Source organism: Gavia stellata, chromosome 11, assembly GCF_030936135.1.
Source record: "Gavia stellata isolate bGavSte3 chromosome 11, bGavSte3.hap2, whole genome shotgun sequence".
Taxonomy (NCBI): domain Eukaryota; kingdom Metazoa; phylum Chordata; class Aves; order Gaviiformes; family Gaviidae; genus Gavia; species Gavia stellata.
This window is the reverse complement of record NC_082604.1, coordinates 19,670,541-19,693,959: the sequence shown is the minus strand read 5'-3', so window position 1 is coordinate 19,693,959 and position 23,419 is coordinate 19,670,541. Positions and strand designations below refer to the sequence as shown.

The window sequence follows — 23,419 nt, the reverse complement described above, 5'->3', positions numbered from 1 at the left end:
CTGATTTGCTGAAGATTTTCACTGTTTAGGGGCTATTTGGCGGCCTCTGGAAAAAGGCACTTGGGTCTCAGTTCTGCTCCCGACGTAGATTCACGCACCCCCATCAGCACAAACTGCAGCTCAGCAGAGGGGAAAAAGGGATGGCGGGCTATGGAGACTGAATACCCTCTCCCCCCGCAAACAGAGGGTCCCCTTTGGGGCAGAGGGAGGCATGCGGGCAGGGGACAGAGCATGTGCACGGCATGGCACAGATGGAGAAGCTTGTCCTGCAGCTGCCCAGGCAGTACCTTTAGTCTTCAGGGCAGTCAAATCCAGTCCGCTTCACCAGCACTAAAGTCACTTAAGCCCTTTGCGCCAGTCACCGGAGCAGGACTTTCCTTGGAAAGCTGATCCTGCCATAGGGGCACACGGGTTACGCAGTGGACAGGCCAGGACCACCACCTCTGCCAGGCATCAGTTACCGCGAGCTCTCCACAGAGGCAACCCACACCTTCCCCAGCATGGGGGACCCAGCACTATGCAGCCTCCTCTCCAGCTGAGGGACTGGACCATGGCAATCCAGCTCATCAGCTTCATTAGCAGTCAGCACTTCGACAGTACAGAGTGGTCCCAATGCCTTATTTGGCACTATGCAACCAAATGTTGGTTTTCAGAGAGGGCAGAAACAGGCAGCGAGATACTGAAGCAAGGGGCTTGCTTACCCACGACACCACCCGGCCGTTGAAGCAGGGAAGCTTGGCATTGTCATCCGAGATTTCTTCTTTCACCACCCTGCAGAGGGGAGAGGAGGCAGTCAGAGCTGGGTCGAGGATTTTGGAGGAAAAGGAGACCTTCTCAGGCAGGTGTTTGCACCCAGCAACAGACAGCCCAGGCTTGGGGATGGGGCATGGAGAGGACCGGCAGCTCCCTCCTGCTGCCAGGCTATAGCTTCCTATGCCCACAGCCATGACTGGCAGGCAGGAGGGGGTAAGACAAGGGCAGAATAGGCTCTCCTGTGTGCATCCAGCTGTTTTGCCCCAGATTCACATTTTCATCAGTCAAAAAAAAAAAAAATCAGATGCATATTTCCACCGGTTTGTTTATTTCTTAAGAAATCCACCAGTTCGCTTATTTCTAAAGAAATACATAATTTAAACCCCTTTATAATGATCTGAAAGAATCACAACCTATGCCAGAGATTTCCAACAGATGAAAGTGAAATACATTAAACATGCTGCCTCCCAAATGTTACTGTTGCTTTTTAATTATGTACATAATCTTTCAACATCACTTCAAGCTTTATAGTTGTGCCACAATGTCGTGTGCCCCCATTACACAAACAGCTATGTTATTATCAGCCATCATAGTGGAGGGAGCACTGATAATTATTTTTTCCCCCAACAGTAAAAACATCAGTTTCCTCTGGATAGAAAATGTATTCTTTCTATTTTAAATATCACTGGGCACCTAAATACTTTTCCACAGTGAGTCTGCAATCAAAACAACTTGTAAATTCACCCAATTCAATTAATACCATCTTTGATAAATCAAATTTAATGGCAAAACAGGCTTTAACAAGCTCATTTTCTTTTCTACTCAATGACAACATTTTAAACACTTATTTAATACAAAGACATCTTACAAGTAGTTTGTGATATTAATTTCCCCTTCCATACTATATCTAAGGTAGCTTGACACATACTGTGCTTAAAAAAAAAAGTGTAGTAACTAAACAATGAATAAATTATGTTTTAGGGGGAAAAGAATCCAACAGAAAAAGAACAAAAGAACAAATGTGAAACCAAGGGAAATTATGCATTAAAAAGAAGTAGCTTATAAGTAACTAAGAGTACACAGAGGTGGGATCCCATCAACAGCTCTGAAGGGTCCCCAAGCCAGTTCCCAACTCACGGAGAATCGAAGAGTATGCAAGCACAGGACACGGAGCTGTGACCCATTGCCCCTGACTGACATGCAGTCCATGCACTGCCATCGAGTTGCAGCAGGCTGGGGCTCGGAGAAACGGGTAGTCTGGGCTCCTGGCTGCGATTCCTGGTGTGCCAACAGCTGCCCAAACTGTCACTGAAAATAGGATGGCAAGGCTCGCCAACACTTGCAAGGCATAAACAAAAGGCAAATGAACAGTGCTGGAAGACCAAAACCCGGGGAGCAGGCTCGCTCCACCCTGCCAGCCGTGCTGGTTGCTCCAGTATCACGCACACTCAGCAAAGGGCTGTCCCACGGGGTGAAAGGCAGCACATCGCCATGTCTTTGCCAGCAGCTGGTACTCATGATCCCTGCCCAAACTGGAGAGCCAGCAAAGGAAATGGACAAATGCTACCCATCCCCAGAAGGCACAGATGAAGAGGTCACGGTTTGAGCAGTCTAATCCACTCCCCGGATGTGCGTTAATTCCTCTTGCGAATTAGGAAGGAAAGGAGCAGTGAGGATGGATTAAAACCCTGCTGGCTTAATGCTTCTTCAGCATGCCCCATGCCAGCCTCTGCCCAAAGCCCCTGCAGCCCAGGATAAGTATCAAACACAGGCAGTCCTCCCAGGACCTGTCCCCTTTGGTGCCCACGTCACCCCTTTCCAATGCAGGCAAGTTGTTGTCTCCTTACTTACAAGCGCACACACACACACGCACCCTGGCCTGGCTGCGCTAGCATCCATTCATACTGTCGCCAGCAGCCTGGACTTCATCCAATTCCTAGAGAGAACTTCAGGCAGAGCCAATTTTCAATGCTGCATGCTGCCTGCTAAGGGACACAGAGCCCTGCCTGTGGGTGAAGGGACAGGGTGATATATTTGCAGGGTCAAGGTTACCAACCGCTAAGCACAAATGAACTATTCCACTTTCAGTGGAGACAGAGGAAACCAACCCCCAAGACCCCCCACCCACCCTCACTGCAATGCCCGATGGAGAACAAGCTCCCTCTGTCCCGAGAGCTGGTCCCTTGTCGCTCCTACTACCCCGCTGTTGCCCCAGACATCCCAGGGGTCAGCTCCACCCCAGAGCAGTTTTCTCCCTCCTTCCCCAGCCACTACATTTATTTATCACCCACATGCCAGAGCACAATGGATTATATATTTAGACTCTACAGAGCAAAAACTGATAGTGCTGGAGTTAGGCACATGCCGAGCAGGAATATCTCCGCAGCCCTGCTCACATCTGTCATCCCTCACACCGTCCCAGCTATTCGTGCCCTGCATTCCTCTCCAGCCTCAGCTCTGAGCTGTAGCCTTTCTCCCCCCACCTCTCACCACTCTCCTCAAGTCACACTTCTCACACGAACAAGACCGCAGGTTCACGTCAGAAGCCACCAACTGAGCAGCCTCTGGGGGAGCTGTGCGCGGTGCCACGTTTCTCCTCTGCCGTTGCATGGGGAGGCAGCCATGAGATGAAACCTTCCTGTGGATGTGCTGGGAGGGAAAACCATCCCATGGATATGCTAGTAAATAGCCTCCAGCTGATAGGGTCTGAGCCCAGGAACCCCGAAAAAGCAGACCCAGAAAGGAGCTCAGGCTCTCTCGGTTCTCTAAAAGCCTTCCCTTTTGGCAGGAGCCACCACAACCCAGGGAAAACATCTGCCCAAGGCTGATTTCAAAGGGACTGCTTTTAGTTTACTCTCCATCAGGGCAGCCCGGTTTCAGATTTTCCCGTGTTTAAAGTCCTGCTGGGGGCTGGGGACAACATGGCTGAGAATGGCGGCCAGGGAAACCCCTCTGCTATGGAGAGGCAGCTCAAGCCTCGCCCAGGCAAGCGTGGGTCCAGCCCCTCGGCGCTGCTGCTCTGCACGGAGAATTGCCTAGCGGAATGGGCGCTTGCCGGCCCCCGTCCTGTCCCCGGGGACGGCTGACGTGCTGCGGCCAAGCTGCATGCTCATTGCCTGGCCCGCAGGCCCAGCGCTCCCCGGCACTCATCTGCCTTGAATTTTCCAACAAAGAGACCTGCGGGAGGGAGGAAGGAGGGAGGAAGGAGAGAGGGAGGGTTACAGGGGAGGCAGGCGGAGTGGGCGGATGATTCAACCGCCATCCCCAGCGACACAGGGCCAAGCCAAGATGGGGGGGAGGAGCGGACGAGGCTCTGGCTGCCACAGGAGCCCGGCTGGGGTGTGCAGAGGGGGCTGCCAGGGCTGACACAAGCAGCACATCTGCTCCCATGCAGCTGGGGGAGGGGAAGGGGCAGCCCCGGCAGCAGGGAGGGAAGCAGAGGAAACTCAGCTCCAACCCTGGCTCCATCCCTACCCTCCCGCCGGCTTCTCCGGAAGAGCCGGCAGACCCTCTCCCCATGGCCTGGGAAGATGCCACGCTCCCCGCCTCCCTCCCGCTCCCTGCCGGCGGGAGCAGCTGGCAGCCTGGAACAAGGATGCAGACGCGGACGAGGGACAGGCGGGCAGACGCTGCCTTCTCCAGGGAGCCCCAGCCCGGCTCAGGAAATTAGAGGGTATTTTATATCACAGAGTCATGTCCTAGGAATGAAGGGAAGGTGGGGAACAAGAGAGCGTGCACAGGAAAGAAAGGAAGCCATAAAACCCAAGCCTCCAAGACGGCTGTGCTGTGTCAGAGACCCCAGACTGCGCAGCCGTTTCCAGCGCAGCTGCTGCGCTCCCAGCCTCTCCGTTTCCCCTCGGTGGCCTCCAGCCCGGGCGAGGCTGCGGATACGAGGGAGTTTCTAGCTTCAGCCAGCTCCGGTCTCTCCTGAGCGGGACCCGCTAACCACAGTGGGATCCCAGCGAAGAACTCAGATGGAGTAACACAAGCCCAGGGAAAGAAGAAATCCAGGATAAAGGCTCTGTCAGGAGGATTTAACTTCAGGTGTGGATGCAGGCTGGAGCTCAGCAGCAATCGCTGCTCATCTCTGGTGGTCCCGTCCCCAAACTCAACTATCTAAGGGTTTGCAATGGGGAGGATACTCAGAGAGAAGCAATCATGGGATGCAGCAGTGAACAGAAAAGCTGAATCTGGAGTTGGGGGGGGGGGGGGTCAGTACCAAGAAGGGAGGTCAGGGAAGAGGACCCATCAAGCGTGTTAGACAGCTTGATGGCCAGGATGACAAGGGGTCTTATTAGGGGAGGTACAAAGATTGAGAAGACAACTGAGCAGTGACAATTTCACACTAAAAAGATGAAAAGCTAATAGAGCAGATGAAAAAAAGATCTTTTCCTTCATTTAGTTCAATTATTGAGAGGAAAGACCTTCACAGAACAGCAACATTTTTTTCAACATTGCAAAGGCCAGAAATTCAATGTTAAACTTCATAGTCTATTACAGCCCCGCAAAAGTGCACAGATTAGGTAGGTCACTCCTGACCTTAACAGCCCTCATCTCCTACAGCCCACAGAACCACAAAAAAATAAAAAACCCCAACCAAACAAAAATGACCGGGAGACGTTTCTAACCAGTAGCACAAGCTTCAGGGATTTACACACCAGAAATGTGATCTCTTTTTCAAGACCTGTAGTACACACCCCCAAGGGCAGGGATGTCTTGTCTGCAAATGATTGCCTAGATTAATAATGCTGCATAGCAAAAGAAAGCACCTTCATGTGCTACTATCCAAATGTGAGCAGCTCCTAGCTCTAGAGCAAAATCCTCCTCCATTCTGCAAGATCAAATGCTGGGGCCACAGGGACGAACTCTGCAGCCATTTCACCAGAAGAGAAAATCGGACAGGGCAATTCTCCAACAAAGTTGGGATTTTGGATGGGAAATACTCGCCTGTTAGACTAAGCCCAGACATGACATGTGTGCTTCCCGTAGGGATACAATCCCCCCAAGGGCTACAGGCCCAACCAAAGAGTACACACGTGTATCGGCGAGACCTTGGGCTTCACAGGCAAACAGCATACATCAAACAGGATTAGAGGATTTGAGTCGTCTGTCTCCGTAAGCCAGGGCATTCTTCGGGTCTTCCTCACTGTATTTTTACCTCCTGTGCAAGGAGGAGGAGTACAAACTGCACAGTGCACTGGGGTGAGACGGGCTCTCCGAGTGTAAGCAGAGACCATCACTCTCCCATTTCCCTCCTGAGTCCCCGAACAGGGTATTCACCACTGCTTCTCTGTGCTGTAGCACAGGGTAAAAAGGGAAACGCAGATTTGTGTGTGGTTTAGCTCTGTCAGACCCTCCTCCCCAGAGCAGCTGCTGTCCTCCCATCTGTCCCTGCACCCTGTGTGAATGTGAGCTCCCTTGCAGCACTGTCTTTACCTGGCATCTTTTTTTAAGAATCAAAAAGCACAAACCAGCTGTCCTGCTAACACAGTAACACAGAAGAGGCCACCTCTGCTCTCCTATCAAATCAAGGGAGCTTTACAAGGATTCCTTGGGGAGCAGGTCACCCCATTTCAAGCTACTATCCGCTCTCCTCAGGAGGGGGGACATTGTGCCCATGAGCGAAAGCACAGGAACAGCCTCTTTTCTTTTCAGGCTGTCATGTCTACAGCCTCCCTCAACCGCGCTCGCTGCTGCTGCGTCGCAGCCTCCCCATGCGCCCCACAGCTTGCTGTGCTTTCCCCCTGCAGTTACTCAGGCAGGGGCTGAACAGACATCTAAGATTGCAACTGTTTTCCCCAAGAACCCCTCATCAACACATTTGCAATCACTCCACTGGACATCACCAGGACAACTACAGCCCCCCTGTCCAGGAGACGCTTGGCTCCAGCTGGACCTGTGCTTGGTCCGACAGGCATCACTGGGTGGGAGAAGACAGAGGACAGACCTCCTGTTCATCTAGTCCAAGGACTGGAAAAGGAATGGCATGTAGGAGCGAGCCACCCAACCTCACAGGCCTACCCAGGAGCAGCACTTATCAAAGCAATGCTACAGACTTTGATTTCGAAGCGAGCCCAAGAGCCCTGGCGGCCCCTCCCGCCTTGATCTCAGGAGTGACCATCTGGCTGCAGCACTGCTCTCCAAACAAGCCCAACAGGCCTGTCCTCTGACCGGGAGGAGGAAGCTGCACTGGGACTGCGGGAGGCACCTCCACATTAATTAATCCTGCCCTGCCCAAGCCATGCTTCCAACCCCCAGAAGGACGTTTAGAGACATCATCAAAGGAAGCATTCTCCAGGCCCCTGAAGGTTCAGTGACACTTTCAGTCACTTTGAATTGGAAATAAGGACAAATGGGAACTCCCAGCAGAAGCGCAGCCAGGCTCTTCACCCTGGTAGCTCAGTTTCAGCTCCTCTACAACTCTTAAGAGCTTGCATGGCCCAATACAAGGATACAAGTGCAAGGACTCATGGTGAATAATAAGGATTTGAGGTTAAACGTCTGCAGAAACGACCTTCAGGGAACTGAGACATCCATAGACATAGCAGTGACCAAAAGCTGGCCTTGAATACAAGGTGGGATAGGAAACGGGCCCGAAGAGGCCTCAGCCAAACCGAGACATGCATGAGACAAGGTAAAATCCTGATGCAGTTGCTACGGTTCATGTATATGTTGACAGATGGCAAGCAAACCGGAGGAAGCTTGGTCTGGTGTGACACTTCGCTCCATCTGGGTGCGGATGGTGGGAAGAGCTGCACCACAGCAGCTCCCACCAAAAGAGAAAGGGACTGTGCAGAGAGGTGGAACAAGGGTTTACCCAGCTACTGAAGGTAGCAAAACACAAAGGGCGCAACAACATCTTACCAAGAACTTCGTGGAAGAGGTGTCTGGGCGCCACAGGGAATTCCTTGCAATTCTCAGCAGAAGTCACTCACCCCTCTCTAGGCTGGCTAGAAAAGCAACAGGCTCCCTTGCAATGCCCAGGGACTTCATGCCGGTTAAGACGACAGTGAGGAGCTGTAGAGAGCTCCAAAGACTGCTAGGGGGATGTTAGCTCGTATACAACAGGCAAGGGAGAGAGGCACGATGCCCGGGAAGGCTCTGCACGCACCGTGAGGAAGGTAGGACCAGGCCTTCGTCTTCTGGCCCTCAGCTGAGGGACGCCAAGCGAGTCCTGCTTTTTCTTAACAGCAGGCGAGGCTCCTGCCAAGAAAGCGCTGCTGCTGTGGAATGTGCTGGGCCAGCAGTACAGCTCATTCCTGGAAAAGCATCAACTCAGCGGGAGAGCAAGGAGAGGAGAAGAGGGGGGAAAACGGGAAGAGGGGGAGGGTGGGAAACAAAGTCTGAAAGCTTGGACTTCCACACCTGGGGAAGCAGGGAGCTGCCACAGAGCAGTCTGCTCGCCAGCACCCCCTTGTCCTGGACTGCCAGCACAGCAGCCCTGCCCAGCACCAGCCCCCGGCTCTTGGAGCACCTTTCTGCTGGCCAGCCACCTCCAGAGCCGGTCTGGGAAGGCGCAGACCAAGGCAGGTGTCTGTGGGGAGGAGGAGTGAGGTTCGCTTCCCCCATCGTGTTAACAATTAATTCATATTTAATGACATTTAATGACCAGGAGATGACAAAACAGCCTCCACACGTGTCCTGCCCTCGAGACACTGACCAGCTCACATTACTCTATCCCGGCACAAACAACTTCGCAAGAGTCGCCCAAGGAAACCAGCCCAACCTCCCACCCGGTGGGAAGGGGCCTTGAAGCATAACAGGCTCTAGATGACTGCACCTACTCTTGGCATCCAGCTGGGCTACCCTCAGCAACATCTCTGCTAACTGGGTCTATAAGACATACAGAGAACCCCTATAAAACCAACAGGGACTTAATAAAGCTCAACACTTAAGTGCCACCACAAAACATTTGCCAAAGACACTGAGAAGGACTCATGGAAAGAAGAGCCTTTCAGAGCCACAACAGCTGCATGGTGGCAAAGAAAGAACTTTGTCCCTGATCCCAGCCTATTGCAGCACTCCGAAAAAAGGGCAGTGATACTACGTCCCTCTGGTCCTAAAATGCAGGAGGCAGCAGACAGCATGAGGGGTCTGAATGCTCATAAGAAGCATTTCTGACCATTGCTAGGACAGGGAAACGTGTTCTTTTTCGTCCTCACCTTTGGGCCCTGGATAATTTTTGGGGCAACCTGAACTATTGACTTCACTCTCAGGAAATTGTCAGCAAGCCAGGAAGAACTTAGAGAAAACCAATGGTTTAAACCATCAACTCCTACATAGGTCTACTAGTAGGCAAAACCAATCAAAGGTAGAGGAAGGCTAGCTGTTTCACCTGCTCTCCTGCTTCTGATGGTGTCAGTGCAGGGGAAATTCCCTGTACAGAGAGACAGCAAATAGAGCACATTTTAGTAGCCTTTTATACACTTCATTTATTTCAGCTAATACCAGTCATCTTCACCAAACTCCTTCCAAGACACAGGGCCAAGCCTTGAACAATACAACAAGCAATCTCCTACCAAGCATCCTTTAACAGGCCAGCCAAGGTTACCCTCCAGCCATCACCCAGCAAACAAGCAAATACTGTTCAACTGCTGGAAGAGTGAGACAAGAAAGATGCTCCAGTCCTAACCAAACCAAGCACGTGCTGGTACACAACTCACTCAACTAGAGGTCCAGAAAGCAGATGAGAGCCATAAAGCAGGAGCTAATCAATTACTATAAATTAGAAGGAATCTGATTAGCCAAGAAGCAGGGAAAATATGAGCTGTCTCCACTGTGCTGCTGGTTTACTCTCTCACCAACGAAAATACTCACTTTTTTTTTGCTTCCTTTATAAAAGCCCTGGCCCACAGGACTCCTCCTGACAGCTGATGGATGTTCTACTGGACCAAGCAGTATCTAGGCAGTCAGGAGACCATCACCTGCCTAGGACTCCTCCAAAGGAGTGTCAGAGATTACTGAAACAGGGTGCAGGCCACGGTCTCGTTCTGGAAGAAAGGCATTTCGTGCAAGCAGACAGGCTTTTCTGTTTCAGCAGCCCAGCTATAAGCAATGACTGGCATTAGTCTGTAGTCTGCGTGAGGTGCCACACACAGAACTCAGTCCAGATCCTGCCGGGACTCGCCTCTACACCAGGGATCAGCAGCCTTTTCAACAAGAGGGTAAGTTTCCCCACAATTTAGAAGAGGACGGTGCTTTGGATTACTACAGCAACATAACCCATCTCTGCAAGACCAAGTCCAACTCAGAGCTGCTGCTTTTCTTTGACACTGTGAACTCCCAGGCCTGACCCTGTCACATACCATTCAAAACCTTCCCACCTGCCATCTCTGACAACTGCACCAAAGGCTGGAAAACTGTCAGTGACCTCCACAACTCACCATCACACGTGATGTGAAATGCTCCTCTTGCGGAGGGTTTCAAAACCACAGCTGTCAATTCCCAGGTCCTTCAAGGATGGAGAAGTGCAGTGGAAGGCAGCACAACCTGTCTGCAGTCTGTAAATATCCCATGAGCTCAGTAACTGCGTTGAACTGGTCACTCTACACATTAACTATTCTCAACAGCAGCCCAGACTCATCACACATTATTACTGCAATAGGGCCATTTCCCATGTCTGTGGATCTGCTGATAAATCAAGTAACACCAAGACCCTGATTTCGAGCTTCCTAATTATCCGTGATAGACATCAAATTCCCATGAAGCATCTCTCCTTTAGGCATGCACACATAAAGTCACCACAAACACTTTGTGCCAGCACCATGTGTTGACCAACTAGGAGCTCACCTGGTCCCTGCAGATAACATGGCCAGACACAGCCTCCACCTCAAGTCTACACATCTCACTACATGGGACAGCACGTGTGCCACGCAGCTTCCTATTACCAGAGCATAGGTACCAACTGCACCAAAGCATATGAAGGCACCAAAAGATTTTTAAAGTGTCCCACACTGGTAATACTAAAAAAAAAGACTGTTGTAGTAGGCTCCTGTGTTTCTGCGTGGGGGATTCAGAGGCACAGAGACATGCTGCACGAGTCTGACCCAGCTCAGACACATCAGACTCAACATGCACAACCTGTATAGATGTTACATACCTCTGCAGTAAGTCGGAGCTGTCCCAAGGAATCCCAGACAGAGCGTACCCTAAGCTGAAGCAAATGTTGCTGCCCCAAAACTCCTCTGCTGCTTCCAGGATGACTGGGCAGGGAATAATCTTAAGAGTTTTCCCAAACTAACACATCTTTTGGCCCCTGCTGAAATGAAACGTTTTCACTCTGGAAGGAAAATCCATCTCACAGGAGCCCCTTCAGGACCTAAAGGTGCATTTACCAGCTCGGGGTCTAAGACAACTGGGAGGTCTGCCATAAGGGACTCAGCTGTGTGGCTAGATCCATGAAAATCCACCCTTCTCAGAGCTACAAAAGCCAGAAAGAAAAAATTCAAATTAACACAGTGCAATGGCAAGACTTCCTGCATTAAGCCCCTATATGGGCTTCCAGTATAGCACAGCCTCAGCCTGGCCTACAGGCAAGTGCCTCTGCGAATGGCACCAAAATACTGGTTGAGCTAGGCAGGGCTGAATGAACTGGGACAGCTTGTTAGCCATATGCAAACAGAAGTATGGAGTTTGCATATCCATCACGGCTTCTGAAAAAAGCTTCAATTGGAGAAGCTGCTGCGCCCTGGGGCCAACCCAGCTAACAGCCATCAGCACAGCAGCAGCCTTCTCCCTGCCCCTGCCCTGCTGATCACATCAGGCCACAAAGCCAGGTTTGTCACCACACTTCTGACACTGCTCTGGCTATCAACAGTGGCAGCACGGCACATTGCAGTGTACAGGGGACAACCTATTTGTTCACAGATGGTGAGACAGAAAAGGACCATGAATCTCAAGCAGGTCAGAGTAAGTTAGAGCAATGCTGAGGGAACAAACTGAAGCCCAGCAAGTGGGGCAGGCTAACGTGCTAGCACCAGCTTCCCCACTATGATAATCCATGCAGAGCCAGAGCTCCCAAAACGCAGGCCCCTCTGGCAGACCCTCAGTGTCCGCAGAACCAGCCTGTACATGGCAGGGGCTGCCAGCCATCAGAAAACAAGGAAAAGCCCACAGCCCCTGTTACCCAGACCCTGAATTCCCAGCCTATCACAGAGACAGCTGCCAGCGATCAGAGGGGCCACGTAGCAAATAAATTCCTCTCCCAACCTTAGGGGCAGGTCAAAAACCAGCAGAGGAAAGACCTTCCCACACAGCGGCCAGTGCCAGCTCCCCCAGAAACAGACGTCTGCTCCAAGTCACATGAGGAAGCCTTCCCCCCTTCAGCTCACGTCTTCAGCCAGGACCAGAAGGATGGATTCCCGCTGCAGCGGTTCAGTTACTAATCACTGTATCTTCTTTTCTCCAGTTCTCACAAGATAGCAAATTTTAGTCAATAAGACACACGGACAGATGCCCCAGTGACAGGATAACCAACACAGAGGACTTAGTGGAGCAGGGTACCCAAATGCTGCTTCTGCTGCCTTCAATAGCTAGCTGTTACTAGAAAAACAATGCCTCTGGCACATCTCCTTCAATAAATAACTGATACAACAACCACAACAGTCCCAACCCTCCACTGTGATACAGGATTACACAGCACAGGAAGGTCAGCACCAGGCATCTCTGCCTGCCAAAGCCTCCAGAGAATTCCAGCCCATTCCTGGACAGGCTCAATATTAGCGCTACAGCAGTAACAAGACAGCAATGGAAACAAGTGAAACCAAGAGCTTCAAAGCAGGGGCTCAGGGAGATACTAATACTTCAGCTCTTCAAGCTACACAGTCCTTGGAGACAGTGATATTCACGGCCCAAGAACTCACATATTCTCCTAAGGCCACCATGGCATTACATAGATAAGCACACGGACAAAGCAGACAAAGTCACAGACATTAGACTAATTCCCAGGTTTGTACCTGACTTCAATGCTTTCCAAAAAGCTTTCACAAAAGGATTTGGTCCAAAAATTTCCAACGGCAGCCACCAGCAGGATTAAGTTTTACTTAACTTGCCAGCTGCTGCCTAACAAGCCAGCACCACCGGGACAAACAGTAACAGCCACGTGGTGCCACATCCCCCTTCTGGAAAACCACCATCCATCCAGCACAGGTCAGAAGGGCAGGCTCCGAATAACAAACAAGGGATGGAGAGAGGAGGAAATCAATAGGAAACACCAAAAACACACAGCCCTGACTGCTGCCTCATCAGATGCGCAGCATGATGCAAAGCTGGTGCGACAACATGAAGCCAATTTCCTGCAGGCACAGTCTCCGCTGTGTTCTGCAAGCCCAGCTCTCCTTCGTGGGCTTTTACACAGATCAAATATCCTAAACCACAACATTGTTATATCTATTTGGATGCAGTCAAGGGTGGAGGAGTAGCACTTCATTACAGCAGATACCCTCAGCTCAGAACAGTTCAGCAACTGCCGTGCAGACACGCAAGAGGCTTCCCACCACTTTAAGTACCATGAGCTCAAAAAGGACTTGAGGAATTTTAACTATGCTCCCTACACCTCTACATATACAGCCTTCAAGTCTAGATGGAGGGCCTGATGCCCACCCTGAGAGAGGACCAAAGCCAAACACATCTGTGCAGCAGAAAAGCTGCGGGGGAAAATAGATTTTCTTTGCTTATACTCACAGCGCCCTTCTTCACTGAGCATCCCCAAACGCATGGTGGTGGGTAACTACTTCCACCTTCAAGAGTTCAGGCCACAAGGCTGCAGACCCAGATGTCTCTGCCTGCTGGGAGACCAGGTGTGGAAATCACAGGTGAAGGAGGCCAGGAGCATACTGGAGAAGAGGGACTTTCTGAAGGCTCAGTGCTCCAAGCACACAGGCCTTGGGCTCATGGGCCACCTGCTTCCACCCCTACAAGCCAGCACCTTCCTTCTCAGAGTCCATTAAAAAATGCTGGAGGCATCCCCAGCTGCCCGTCCTGCTCTCACCATAGCTGTGCAGGAAGGAACACCACTCCTTACGCCACCACCCAGAAGATCCAGTGCCCACTCTGCGGGTGAGCCAAGGTCTGGGATTTGGGAACACCCAAATTCTAGATGAAACTCTCAGAAGCTGTGTTTCAGCAGGAACCAGAAGACTGAACAGTGAGGCCACCACTATCATCCCACAACAATGAACATTACTCAGGTCATGACCCAGATTATGGTGGTTTATGAACCATTTTTAACGATGTTTGGCCTTGACCTCAGAGGCTGAACTACGCTGGAGTACAGCTGCACCTCAGACAGTCAGAGTGCACAGATTTACTTCATGGCAATTTCTGAGACATCGAGGTAGGTTTTTGCTCTGTGCAGGAATTTGGAGGACCAGAGTCCTCCAGATGATTTCAAAACACAGAACTGCATGAAAACAGCTGCATTCTCAGGGATGGGCAAAGGTTTCTTGACCTTTCTTTCTCTTTTTTCCAGAGATGACAAGGGAAGCTTAAAATTAAGAAACAGTCCCATCAAAAACATAATGGAAAACAATACCTCTCCAAGAAAAATGATGGCTTCAACATAGCACCATATTTTGGGAGAAAATACATTCAGTCAAAAAAAAATTCTGACCAGCTCTAGCTGCAAACAAGTTCAATAGCTGTTGTAAAGCTTCATTGTTTGCATAGTACAGACAAGGCCGTAGGGAAATTGGTCTGCAGCATGATTTGGCTAACTTGGCTTTCCGAACACCACCCCTGGGCAAAGAAACCAGGCTATGACTGCCATTCAATGTGGCCTTCAGAGCACAGCTCCAACCACAACAGACAAAGCCGGACACCTACAGAGTCAGTAATAGCTGGGTCTGAACAACAGGACACACACTGCCAGGCGCAGACAATACAACCCAGGGAAGGAGCGAATACCATCAACTAATGCTCTCCATTTGCACCCCAGCCCTGGCACTGCTGCGGCCCCCCCACCACCACCGCCACAACACTTGGAAACAGCCTCCAGCAGCAGCCACAGCCAGGATCAGCTCCAGCGTCGATGGGCCACCCCCCAGCACAGGCAACATTACAGGAACTTCCCACCACAAGCGCAGAGAGTGGTTAGCAGCTATCTGCCAAATCCTCAGCAGCCCAGGAGACAGAGGCACAGGCTGCAGTAACCTACACGCAAAATGTCCAAAAAATAACCTCCGCTGGACCCTAGCTAACCAGGGCAGCACATCTCACGTAAGCAGGCAGGGAACCCCACATCGTCCGGAGCAGGGAGCACAAGAGATGGGGTGCTGTGGCCTCTCGCACGTCTAAGTGCTGCCTGCTGCACAGAAAGGACAGGGACTGGCCAGAAGATGAAGAAAAGCGACAGCCACCTCACAGCCCAGCCAATGCTGTCACTCGGACGGAAGCACCACAAAGGACGTGAGCATGCAAAGGAGTCACACGCAATTTTGGAGGCTCTTTGCTCACAGACCTCTTGCCAATCTCTCCCTGCATGAAATCCACACTGATATGGAAGCACTCTCCACCAGGGGCATGGGACAGGCAACAATCTTCTGCAGACAGCAGAGTTTCCAATTAAAAATTAAAAGAAAAAGTTCCAAAAATCAAAATAAAACAACTCCCCCAACTCACGCTACAAAGAGCTGGCAGGAAAGGCAGGGGCACCATGCCAGCGGCTCACCACTGCTTAGGGACTGACACCGCTTATTAAGTTTAGGATCCCTTCCCCAGCTCCAAACACTTCCAGCCAGAAGGACAGTCACTGCTGGCATCAATTTCAAAAAGACCCTGCAATAAAAATAAATCACTCAGCCTTTCAGTGAGCATCAACACATTTCCCCATGCACATGTGCAGGAGATGAGGTCGCCAAATACCAACGGCATCTGACCCCTGCACTGGGAATTCCAGCAGCGCCCGCTTTGTTCTGCCTCCAGAGTGTTGCCCTAATCACTGCCTCATACCCAGCTTTGAAGAGCAGGTGATAATTAAGCAGGTCTGGATTAGATACCGAGCTAGCGATTAGTTGGATACCAATTTTCACGTCACAGTTGAGACATAGGAATCACTCACCACAGCTCTGAAGTTAAAATTGGAATCGAGACCTGCAAGAGGGAGAAACCAACAGCGGTGGGAAGAGCAGCACCATTCCACCACTGAACCTCGAATCGCTGGTGTCCTCCTGGCAATGCAGAACAAGTAGGTGACATGGGGAGGGAGGGATGGTCCCCTTGCAGGCGAAGCTGGCCTTTCTGCTCTCCAGCCTGGAACAGGAGAGCTGGCCAAGTGAAGTGGAGATAAACAAAACGATCACCCAAGTGCTTTATCCGCGTACAGAAGAAATTTAAACTTTCAGGCACTCCAGAATTTACGGAAAGACAAGACGGAACTTCAGGCCAGATGCTAAGGACTTACCTGGATGCACAAATTGCACTCATTTAACTGAAACTGCTTTGAAAATTTTAATTTAAACTTTAGCATGCCCCTGTGGGAACACCTTTCGGTTGATACAAAATGAGCAGCACCAACTACAAGCAAAAAATTAGTCAAAAGAAACTACATTTCAATTGATGTAAGAATATCCTCAGAGTTGTACCAGGCACCTGGGCAGATGAAAAGTCAAACCTGTAGTTCAGCCGGGGCAAACATGGAGACAACCTGGCTGGTGCGCAGATCCATGCTGCCTAGAGACAGGTACGTTTCTCATGATGGACTTGGGCAGGAGGCAACAATTTACACATCGCTGAAGCCCACATCCCAGCAAACTACAAACTACCACAGACCATCAACACGGTTGTTCCATTCCCAGCTGCACAGGTCCCCAGGAGAATTTACAGTACCGTTCTTGCAGCACCTCTATAGAACTGAGAGCTCTGTCATGCCAAGATCCACACGAATGTTTGCCCAAGAAGCTCACAGTGTCAAGTAGACAAGACAAGGCACAGGAGCACTGTTAGACTTTCCATTTTACAGATTAGGAACAAAAAAAAGAGAGAAATTAAAAAGTCTGTTCAAAACCCCATGAAAAACCTGCGGGTGGCTTGATGGAGAACATGGATCTCACAAGCGGTCACAGCACTGCACTGATCTAAGGCTCTCCCCTGCTGAACAGCACACAGATCTTACCTGTAAGATGTTGAATAAAAAGACTCAAGCTGTAGGAAAAACAACCCTTCCTTCTCTAATGAGGGCAAGGTTAGCAGGCTAAGGGTAGTTCCGCACTTCACAGCGAGGCACATCCACACAAAGTATCTCAGGTCCAAGAAGAGCGTACCACATCTATGCACAGCCATACTTCCACCATCAGTCTGCTTAGCTCCTCCACATGTCTGCAGTTCTGGGATTAGCAATACACAAAGCCAACAAGGGCACAAAGATCTGCACCCTGCGTCACTGCTCCACACCACTGGGCTCAGGCTGGTTTCTCTACTTGCGGCCGTAGCCCACTACATGTTGGGTAGACCAGGCAATGAAACCCTGCAGCCTTCCTACTGCTCAGAGCTTCTCTCCCCGGGATGGGGTGCATGAAATCTTCTGGGGTCTTCTTAATTTGGGGCTGAGTGCTTTGACTAGGATTAGCTCCTGGCATAGCCCAACAACTGCACAGTCACCCAGGGGAGCCTCAGTTCACATTTCCAAGGAGATGTAAACATTGAAGCTGCTCCATCACCGCCCTGATTCTCAGAGCAAACAAATATTAACAAGATAAACAAAAGAATGAAAAATCCCACACACCAAGACTGCGGCTGTAATGCTGCCTTGGGGATGGGGTGAGCTGAAGGGAATGCCAGGCTGGAGATCCACAGCTGGAAAGAGGAGGAAGAGGGAGAAACAGATTCAGTCTGGGCAACAGAGGTGAGAGGGAACATTGGACCACATCTTGCTCCAGCTGACCCTGGAAGGTGAGATGCCTCCATTCCCAACAAGAGATGACAGAAGAACTTAGTCTTATACCACAGGGATCCTGCAAAAGGTCCAATCGCTGATGAAAAGCATGAGCCATTGGATCTGCAGGTCTCCTCCTCGTTGATCAGCTGCCATAAGGCCATCCACTGTTAATAACTCATCTCTTTCATGAAGGGGCTTTATCCTGGGTACTACTTCTGGACACTGCCCAAGTGACAAAAAACAGCCCAGCTCAGAAACTGTCAGCACAAGCCAGGCCATTCCCCATGCTGGGCAGAGGGCACCTGGAGGGAAGGGGCCGAGAGGGATACACGTGCGAGGGTGCAACACCCTTCCCTGGCACACAGTTTCTGAATACAGCCATCATTAATCTCCTCCTGGTTTTCACTAATTGCCAGTGCATTTACAGTCAAGCAGCTGAGGTGCCTCCTGCCCTTCTGTCCATGTCTCTCCCTGCAGACCAATGACTTGCTCTCTCCTGGACACCAATTACCAGGGATCAAGCCCTTTCAGCTGGACTCAATGTTCTTAAAGGTCTTTTCCAACCTAAATGATTCTGATTCTATGAACCTGTTTCGAGTGGTGCCCGGGGCTCCAGGGCTTCTCAGGGACAAGGCTGTGGCTGGACTGCTCTGGCTCTTCCTCCCCCCCAGTGTTCCAGTCAACCACCAACACATTCTTCAGCTCTCTTGAAAGGAGCAAAGACAGCTTTCCTGATAGGGCATCCATGGTGGCACCACGAGAGTCTCTCTCCCCTCTGTTCCACACAAGGCCTTGCCACATGCTGCTCCCACTGCACAACTCATCACGCAGGATTTCGCCAAGGAACAGGCTGCTGACACGCAGCCTCTGACCCCTTTCAGCTGCACCTTCCCTTCCAGAGAGGTTCACTCTTCCCAGAAGAATTAGCTGAATTGGTCCCAACAAAAATCTCATCCCATGCATTTCTGACGCAACTAAACTTGCTGCGTCTTCCTGAGTGATTTTCCCCTCTCCCTGCTCGTATCCACAACAACTCCCTATGCTGCTTTATCATTGAGTTTCATTAATCTACCATCTGCCTCCTCTTGCGGAGCCTTAAAGAAACAGAGGAGGATGAAAAGGCACAGCACAGAACTTTGCTGCCACCAGACCCCTCTTCCCAACACGAGACGCTGCTATTTATTACTAAACTTTGTTTATAGTTACACAGACACTCTCCCACCCACACGGCAATGTTTCATTCAAGACAAGTTTGAATTCACTTCAAGAACAACTTTTCAAAGCATCCCAAAGCATTTGTTTACAAACAGCATGCACGGAGAATTCACTTCTCCCACCAATGAACACGGTCCCCTCTGAGACAGGGAGAGGCAGCTGTTTCATAGCACCCAACGCTACTCAACAGCTGAGGGGCAGGAAACAATCCACAGACAACTGATATTGCTGAGGAAATTTATGGAAAATGAGGGCTGGAGACTTCTATTTGCCTGGAGAGAATGGGGAAGCTTCTGAGCACTCAAGCTCTCCACTGGGTCAGGAGTAATTTAGGGAGGTAAAGCGTCCCAGACTGTGGTCAAAGGAGTGACTCCAAATTTCAAGCCTCATCTGAAAGCTGGCACCTCCCAAGCTAACGGGAACCTGGGCACTGGGATAATTTGGCTGGAGAGGGGAGAGCACCCCCTGCCGAGGCAGCCACACGGATCTCCATCCAAGCCCCAAACAGGCCCAGCCCTGTTCAACATCGGGTATGAGCCAAGATCACAGCCTATGGAGGTATTTGGCGCAATAAGAAGACACTAGGAAGACTATAAAACTGAAAGCTTTTTGCAGTCCCAGCCTCCATACACATGACCTACTGTAAACACGAAATCTTCGGAGGGCTTAAAAAATCCAGAGGAAGGAGTATCACGCAACTCTTTCAAATACCAAAGTGCTAGTAATAGTAAAGGGTTACACATTGTGGAAGCCAAGAGAAGCTATGTTCCCAGGATGGAAACAGAGGTCCTCAAAAAGGCTAGATGAGTCAGATGTAGAAAGACTCTGGACAAAACAGAGTGGGGACAAAGGGTCTTACAGAAAGTTGGCTTCATGTGGTACTTGCTCCACAGAACAGTCACCAACTATGACGGCTGGAGACAGCAGGGGCTCCCCAGAAAATTAGTCAGTACAACCATCCAAACAAGAGACAGAATACACCTCCTCACCTCCAAACAGCCACACATGATGGAAGGAACCACCGGGTATCACAAAAGAAGTGATGAAAATACTGGTGTTGGAAGAGGGGTGCCCTGCAGGAGATTGAGATATGAGGCAGGGCTGCACCCCTCTTCCATGCAGACCCATCCCAGAGATTGAGTACGGGACATCTTACGTTGAGGATGGGACAAGCATGTGGGTACAGCAGGTCTTGTACACACCCCTTGCTCAGAGATGGGCAGCATGTGGAAAGCTCTCACTCCTCCTCTATGGAGGCAGAGGAGGAGAAAGCTGGTCCCCTCTACCCATTCTTCCCACAGATGAGATGCAGAGCACAAAGCTGCCAAAATGGATGGCCCTCCCCAAAATGGATGGCAGGAGAATGAAACCATCCCCAAATCCACTCCCTGGCAAGGGTTGATGAAGGGGGCACTACCCCTGCACCCTCCCGGTGGAGAGAACAAGGGAAACCCTCCCCAGGCAAGCACAGTGGGGGATGCCCAGGCCTTTTAGATGGGGAACGACAATCCTGAGTAGGATACGCAGTGGGATGCCGCCCCATACAACCCCAAGGTAGGCTGCACTGAGAAATACCCTCTCAGGCAAGGCGCTGCCCAAACGTCGTGAGTGGGAGGGGGTGATCCTCAGATGGGACAACGGTCTCCTCCGACATGCCTCTGGCAGACATAGGACTGCCATCCTAAAGAAGGTGCACAGAAGATACCAGCAGCTCCCCCACAGAGGAGTTAGCAGGGGGCAGCTTCCCCCAGAGCTAACGGGGGAAGGGAGGGTGGGGGGCTGTCCCCAGAGGCAGCACACAGGGACCCCCAGCCCCAGAGAAGGGGCATGGGGGGGTATCACTACCAGCCCCCCCCAGGGGAGGTACTGGGGACGCACACACCCATAGACAGGGTGCACGCGAGAGTCGTCCCCCCCTCCAGACGGAGCACAAGGGGGGCACCATTCCTGTCCCCCTCCAAGGCGAGGCAACGGGGGTGGAGGATGGATGGGTCCCCCTCCCCACACCGGGCACGAGAGGGGCCGCCAGTCCCGAAAGGGCCGGACCCCCCCCACCCCCGGGGTCCCAGCCCCGCTGCACCGGGGGGGGAGGCCCTCCCCGGGCGGCGCGGGGAGCCAGCCCCAGCCCCCAGGAGTGTGCGGGGCGAGTGTCCCCAGCCAGGCCCACGCAGCCCGCCCCCCACGCGGGACCCCCACAGCTCCCCCGGGAGGCCCACGGGAGCCCGCCCGCCCACGCGGGGACACGGGGGGACTCCCCCCACGGCGGTCGGCGGGCCGGGCCCGGGTGCGCGCTCACCCGAAGTCGTCGTCCATGGACTTGAAGTAGAACTTGTAGTTGGGGCGGTTGAGGAGGCCCTTGAAGTCGCCGAGGGTGACGCGCTCGGCCGGGATCGGCAGCTTCACCAGGTACGGCGTCTCCTGCTCGTCCAGGTGGTAGATGATCTTCGTCTCGGCCGCCGCCATGGCGCCCCTGCCCGGCCGCCAGGCCTCCGCCGCCTCCGCCTCTCCTCCTCCGCCCCCCGGCCCGGCGCGGCCCGCGACCCCCGGCCGCCGCCTCGGCCTCGGCCCCGGCCCCGGCCCCGGCTCCCGCCCGGCCCAGCCCGGCCCCCGCCCGCGCCCCGGCCCGGCTGCGGCCTCCGCGCGCCCGGTCCCCCCGCGCCCCTTGTTCTCCGGGTCCCAGCGCCGCCCGGCTCCAGAGCGCAAGCTCGGGCTCCGGCGGCTCCTCCCCCGCCCGCCCGCCGCCCCGGCTCCGCCGGAACCGGAACCGGCGCCCCGCGGGGGCCGCGCCGCGGACTGAGGCTGAGGCCGAGCCCGCACCCGGAGCGGGGCCGCAGCCGGCAGCCCGGGGCGGGCCTGCGCCCGGAGCCGGTACCGGGGCTCGACGGCACCCCGTGAGGAGTACGGTGCAGCACGTCCTCGACCCAGCCCCCCACCCTGCCCCCAGGCTAGATCCCGCGCTGATACGAGACCCCCAGCTGGAACTGACCCCCATCAGCCTCTGACCCCCACCCATCCACCCCTCTCCCCAGGGCCATACATCCACCGCGGCTCCTGCTGCACCCCATCTGGGTGCATACCCCCTGGGCTGCGCCCTTCATCGCCTCCCTGGCCCCGCACAGCCCCATTTTTACTTTACATCCTTACATACAGTACTCCCCATGCACCCACATTCCCAGTCCTGGCTGGCATGCGCCCATATACCCCTCCCAGGCTCCTCACCCCTATTCAGCTTTCATCCCCTTACACCCACTGACGCTGCTTCACACACATGGCCGTTCCTGTGCCACACTACGTCCCGCAACCTCCACTGTTTCTCACATACACACCCCAGGCCTCCCCTTCCATCTCTGCAGCCCTGATCCTTTTCCACACACCTCCCAGCCTTCCCCACGCTCCTCATACAACTAAATGCTCCTCGAGTACAGCTTACAGAACATGAGACATAACCTGCTCTACCCTGTCCTCCCACATCCAGACCCCTTTGAACTCCCCATACTCCGTCCCTGGTGGCCACCCCACAGAGGGACTCTGCTGCACAAGAGGAGCACAGTACCTCCCACCCCAGTTCCTCTCCAGCTGTGGCTTCCCTCCAAATCCCTTGTCACCATCCAACAAACATCGCTGATATTCAGGCACTGGACATCTCTGTCCCTTCAAGTTCTCCAGCCTCATTTCCTCACCAAGCAGACTCCCTCCACTGCTCTTCATGAGCATCCTCCTTTCCACATACCGTGGCCTCTTCAGATGTGCACATATCAGTTCCAACAGCCCCTTGGCTCTGTGGTTTCTTTCCCACCCTCTCTCTCTCTCGACCCTACCGCTCTCTTACCTACAGTCATCAGCACTGTGACCCCAGCCTCTAGGACTTGCCTCTGTGCCGCAGCAGTCTTGGGCTGGCTGGCTTCCCCTCTGGACACCTCGCCAGCACCCAAGGGGTGCCAAGGAGCTGTCTCCATCAGCAGTTTCCTGGAGCTGTGGCTGAGAGCAAAGCTGGGGTGGACGGAGCTCGGGGAACACCCACCACCAGGAAGGGCAAGAACTGCCTTGCACAGTCCTGGATTAGAAGGAGCAAATGCAGAGGAGGAACCACACCATGGGCCTGCACGGGGTGTGAGACTAGATCGCCAATCCTCAGTGCCAGACTCATCTGCTGTAGGAAGAGGAGCCAGGGAGATCTTATAGGGAACAAAGCCAAGCTCCTCAGGCTGGCAGGCAGGCGTGAGCTAAATAGCCTCCTCATGCACTAGAGTCCCGTAGGCATTGCTAGCAATTATCTGGGCAGCACTGCTAGACTGGGTGAAGAATCTGACATTAAATTTGAAAAAAAAAACCAAAAAATCAAGGGAAGACCTCAGGTAAGCAGAAGCTGTAAGAGGCATGAGGCTCTCCCATGCTTCCACATCAGCTCTTGGAAGACTGTCACTTCCTCATGCTCGGAGCTCTGTGGTAAAAGCCGGCGTACCTGGAAAGAAGAATCTAGGTCAGGAATGGAAAAGTTTAGTTGAAGCTGCTTCTTATTGTGTCAACCCTGACAAAGCTAATCTCAAAGTCTTTTTGCAACATCTCCCTACCCCAAAAGCT

General features: G+C 52.5%; 1 protein-coding gene across 1 annotated transcript in view; it reads right to left on the bottom strand.

Annotated features, from left to right (window-relative positions):
• DVL3 (dishevelled segment polarity protein 3) overlaps positions 1-21,301 on the bottom strand; it is a 31,559-nt gene extending 10,258 nt beyond the window's left edge. The window contains exons 1-2 of the mRNA XM_059822392.1: positions 21,135-21,301; positions 702-771 (exon numbers count right to left, since the gene is read on the bottom strand). Of these exons, the coding sequence (XP_059678375.1) occupies positions 702-771; positions 21,135-21,301 (237 nt within the window). The remainder of the gene's footprint in view (positions 1-701; positions 772-21,134) is intronic.
• Between the last annotated feature and the right edge of the window lie 2,118 nt (positions 21,302-23,419).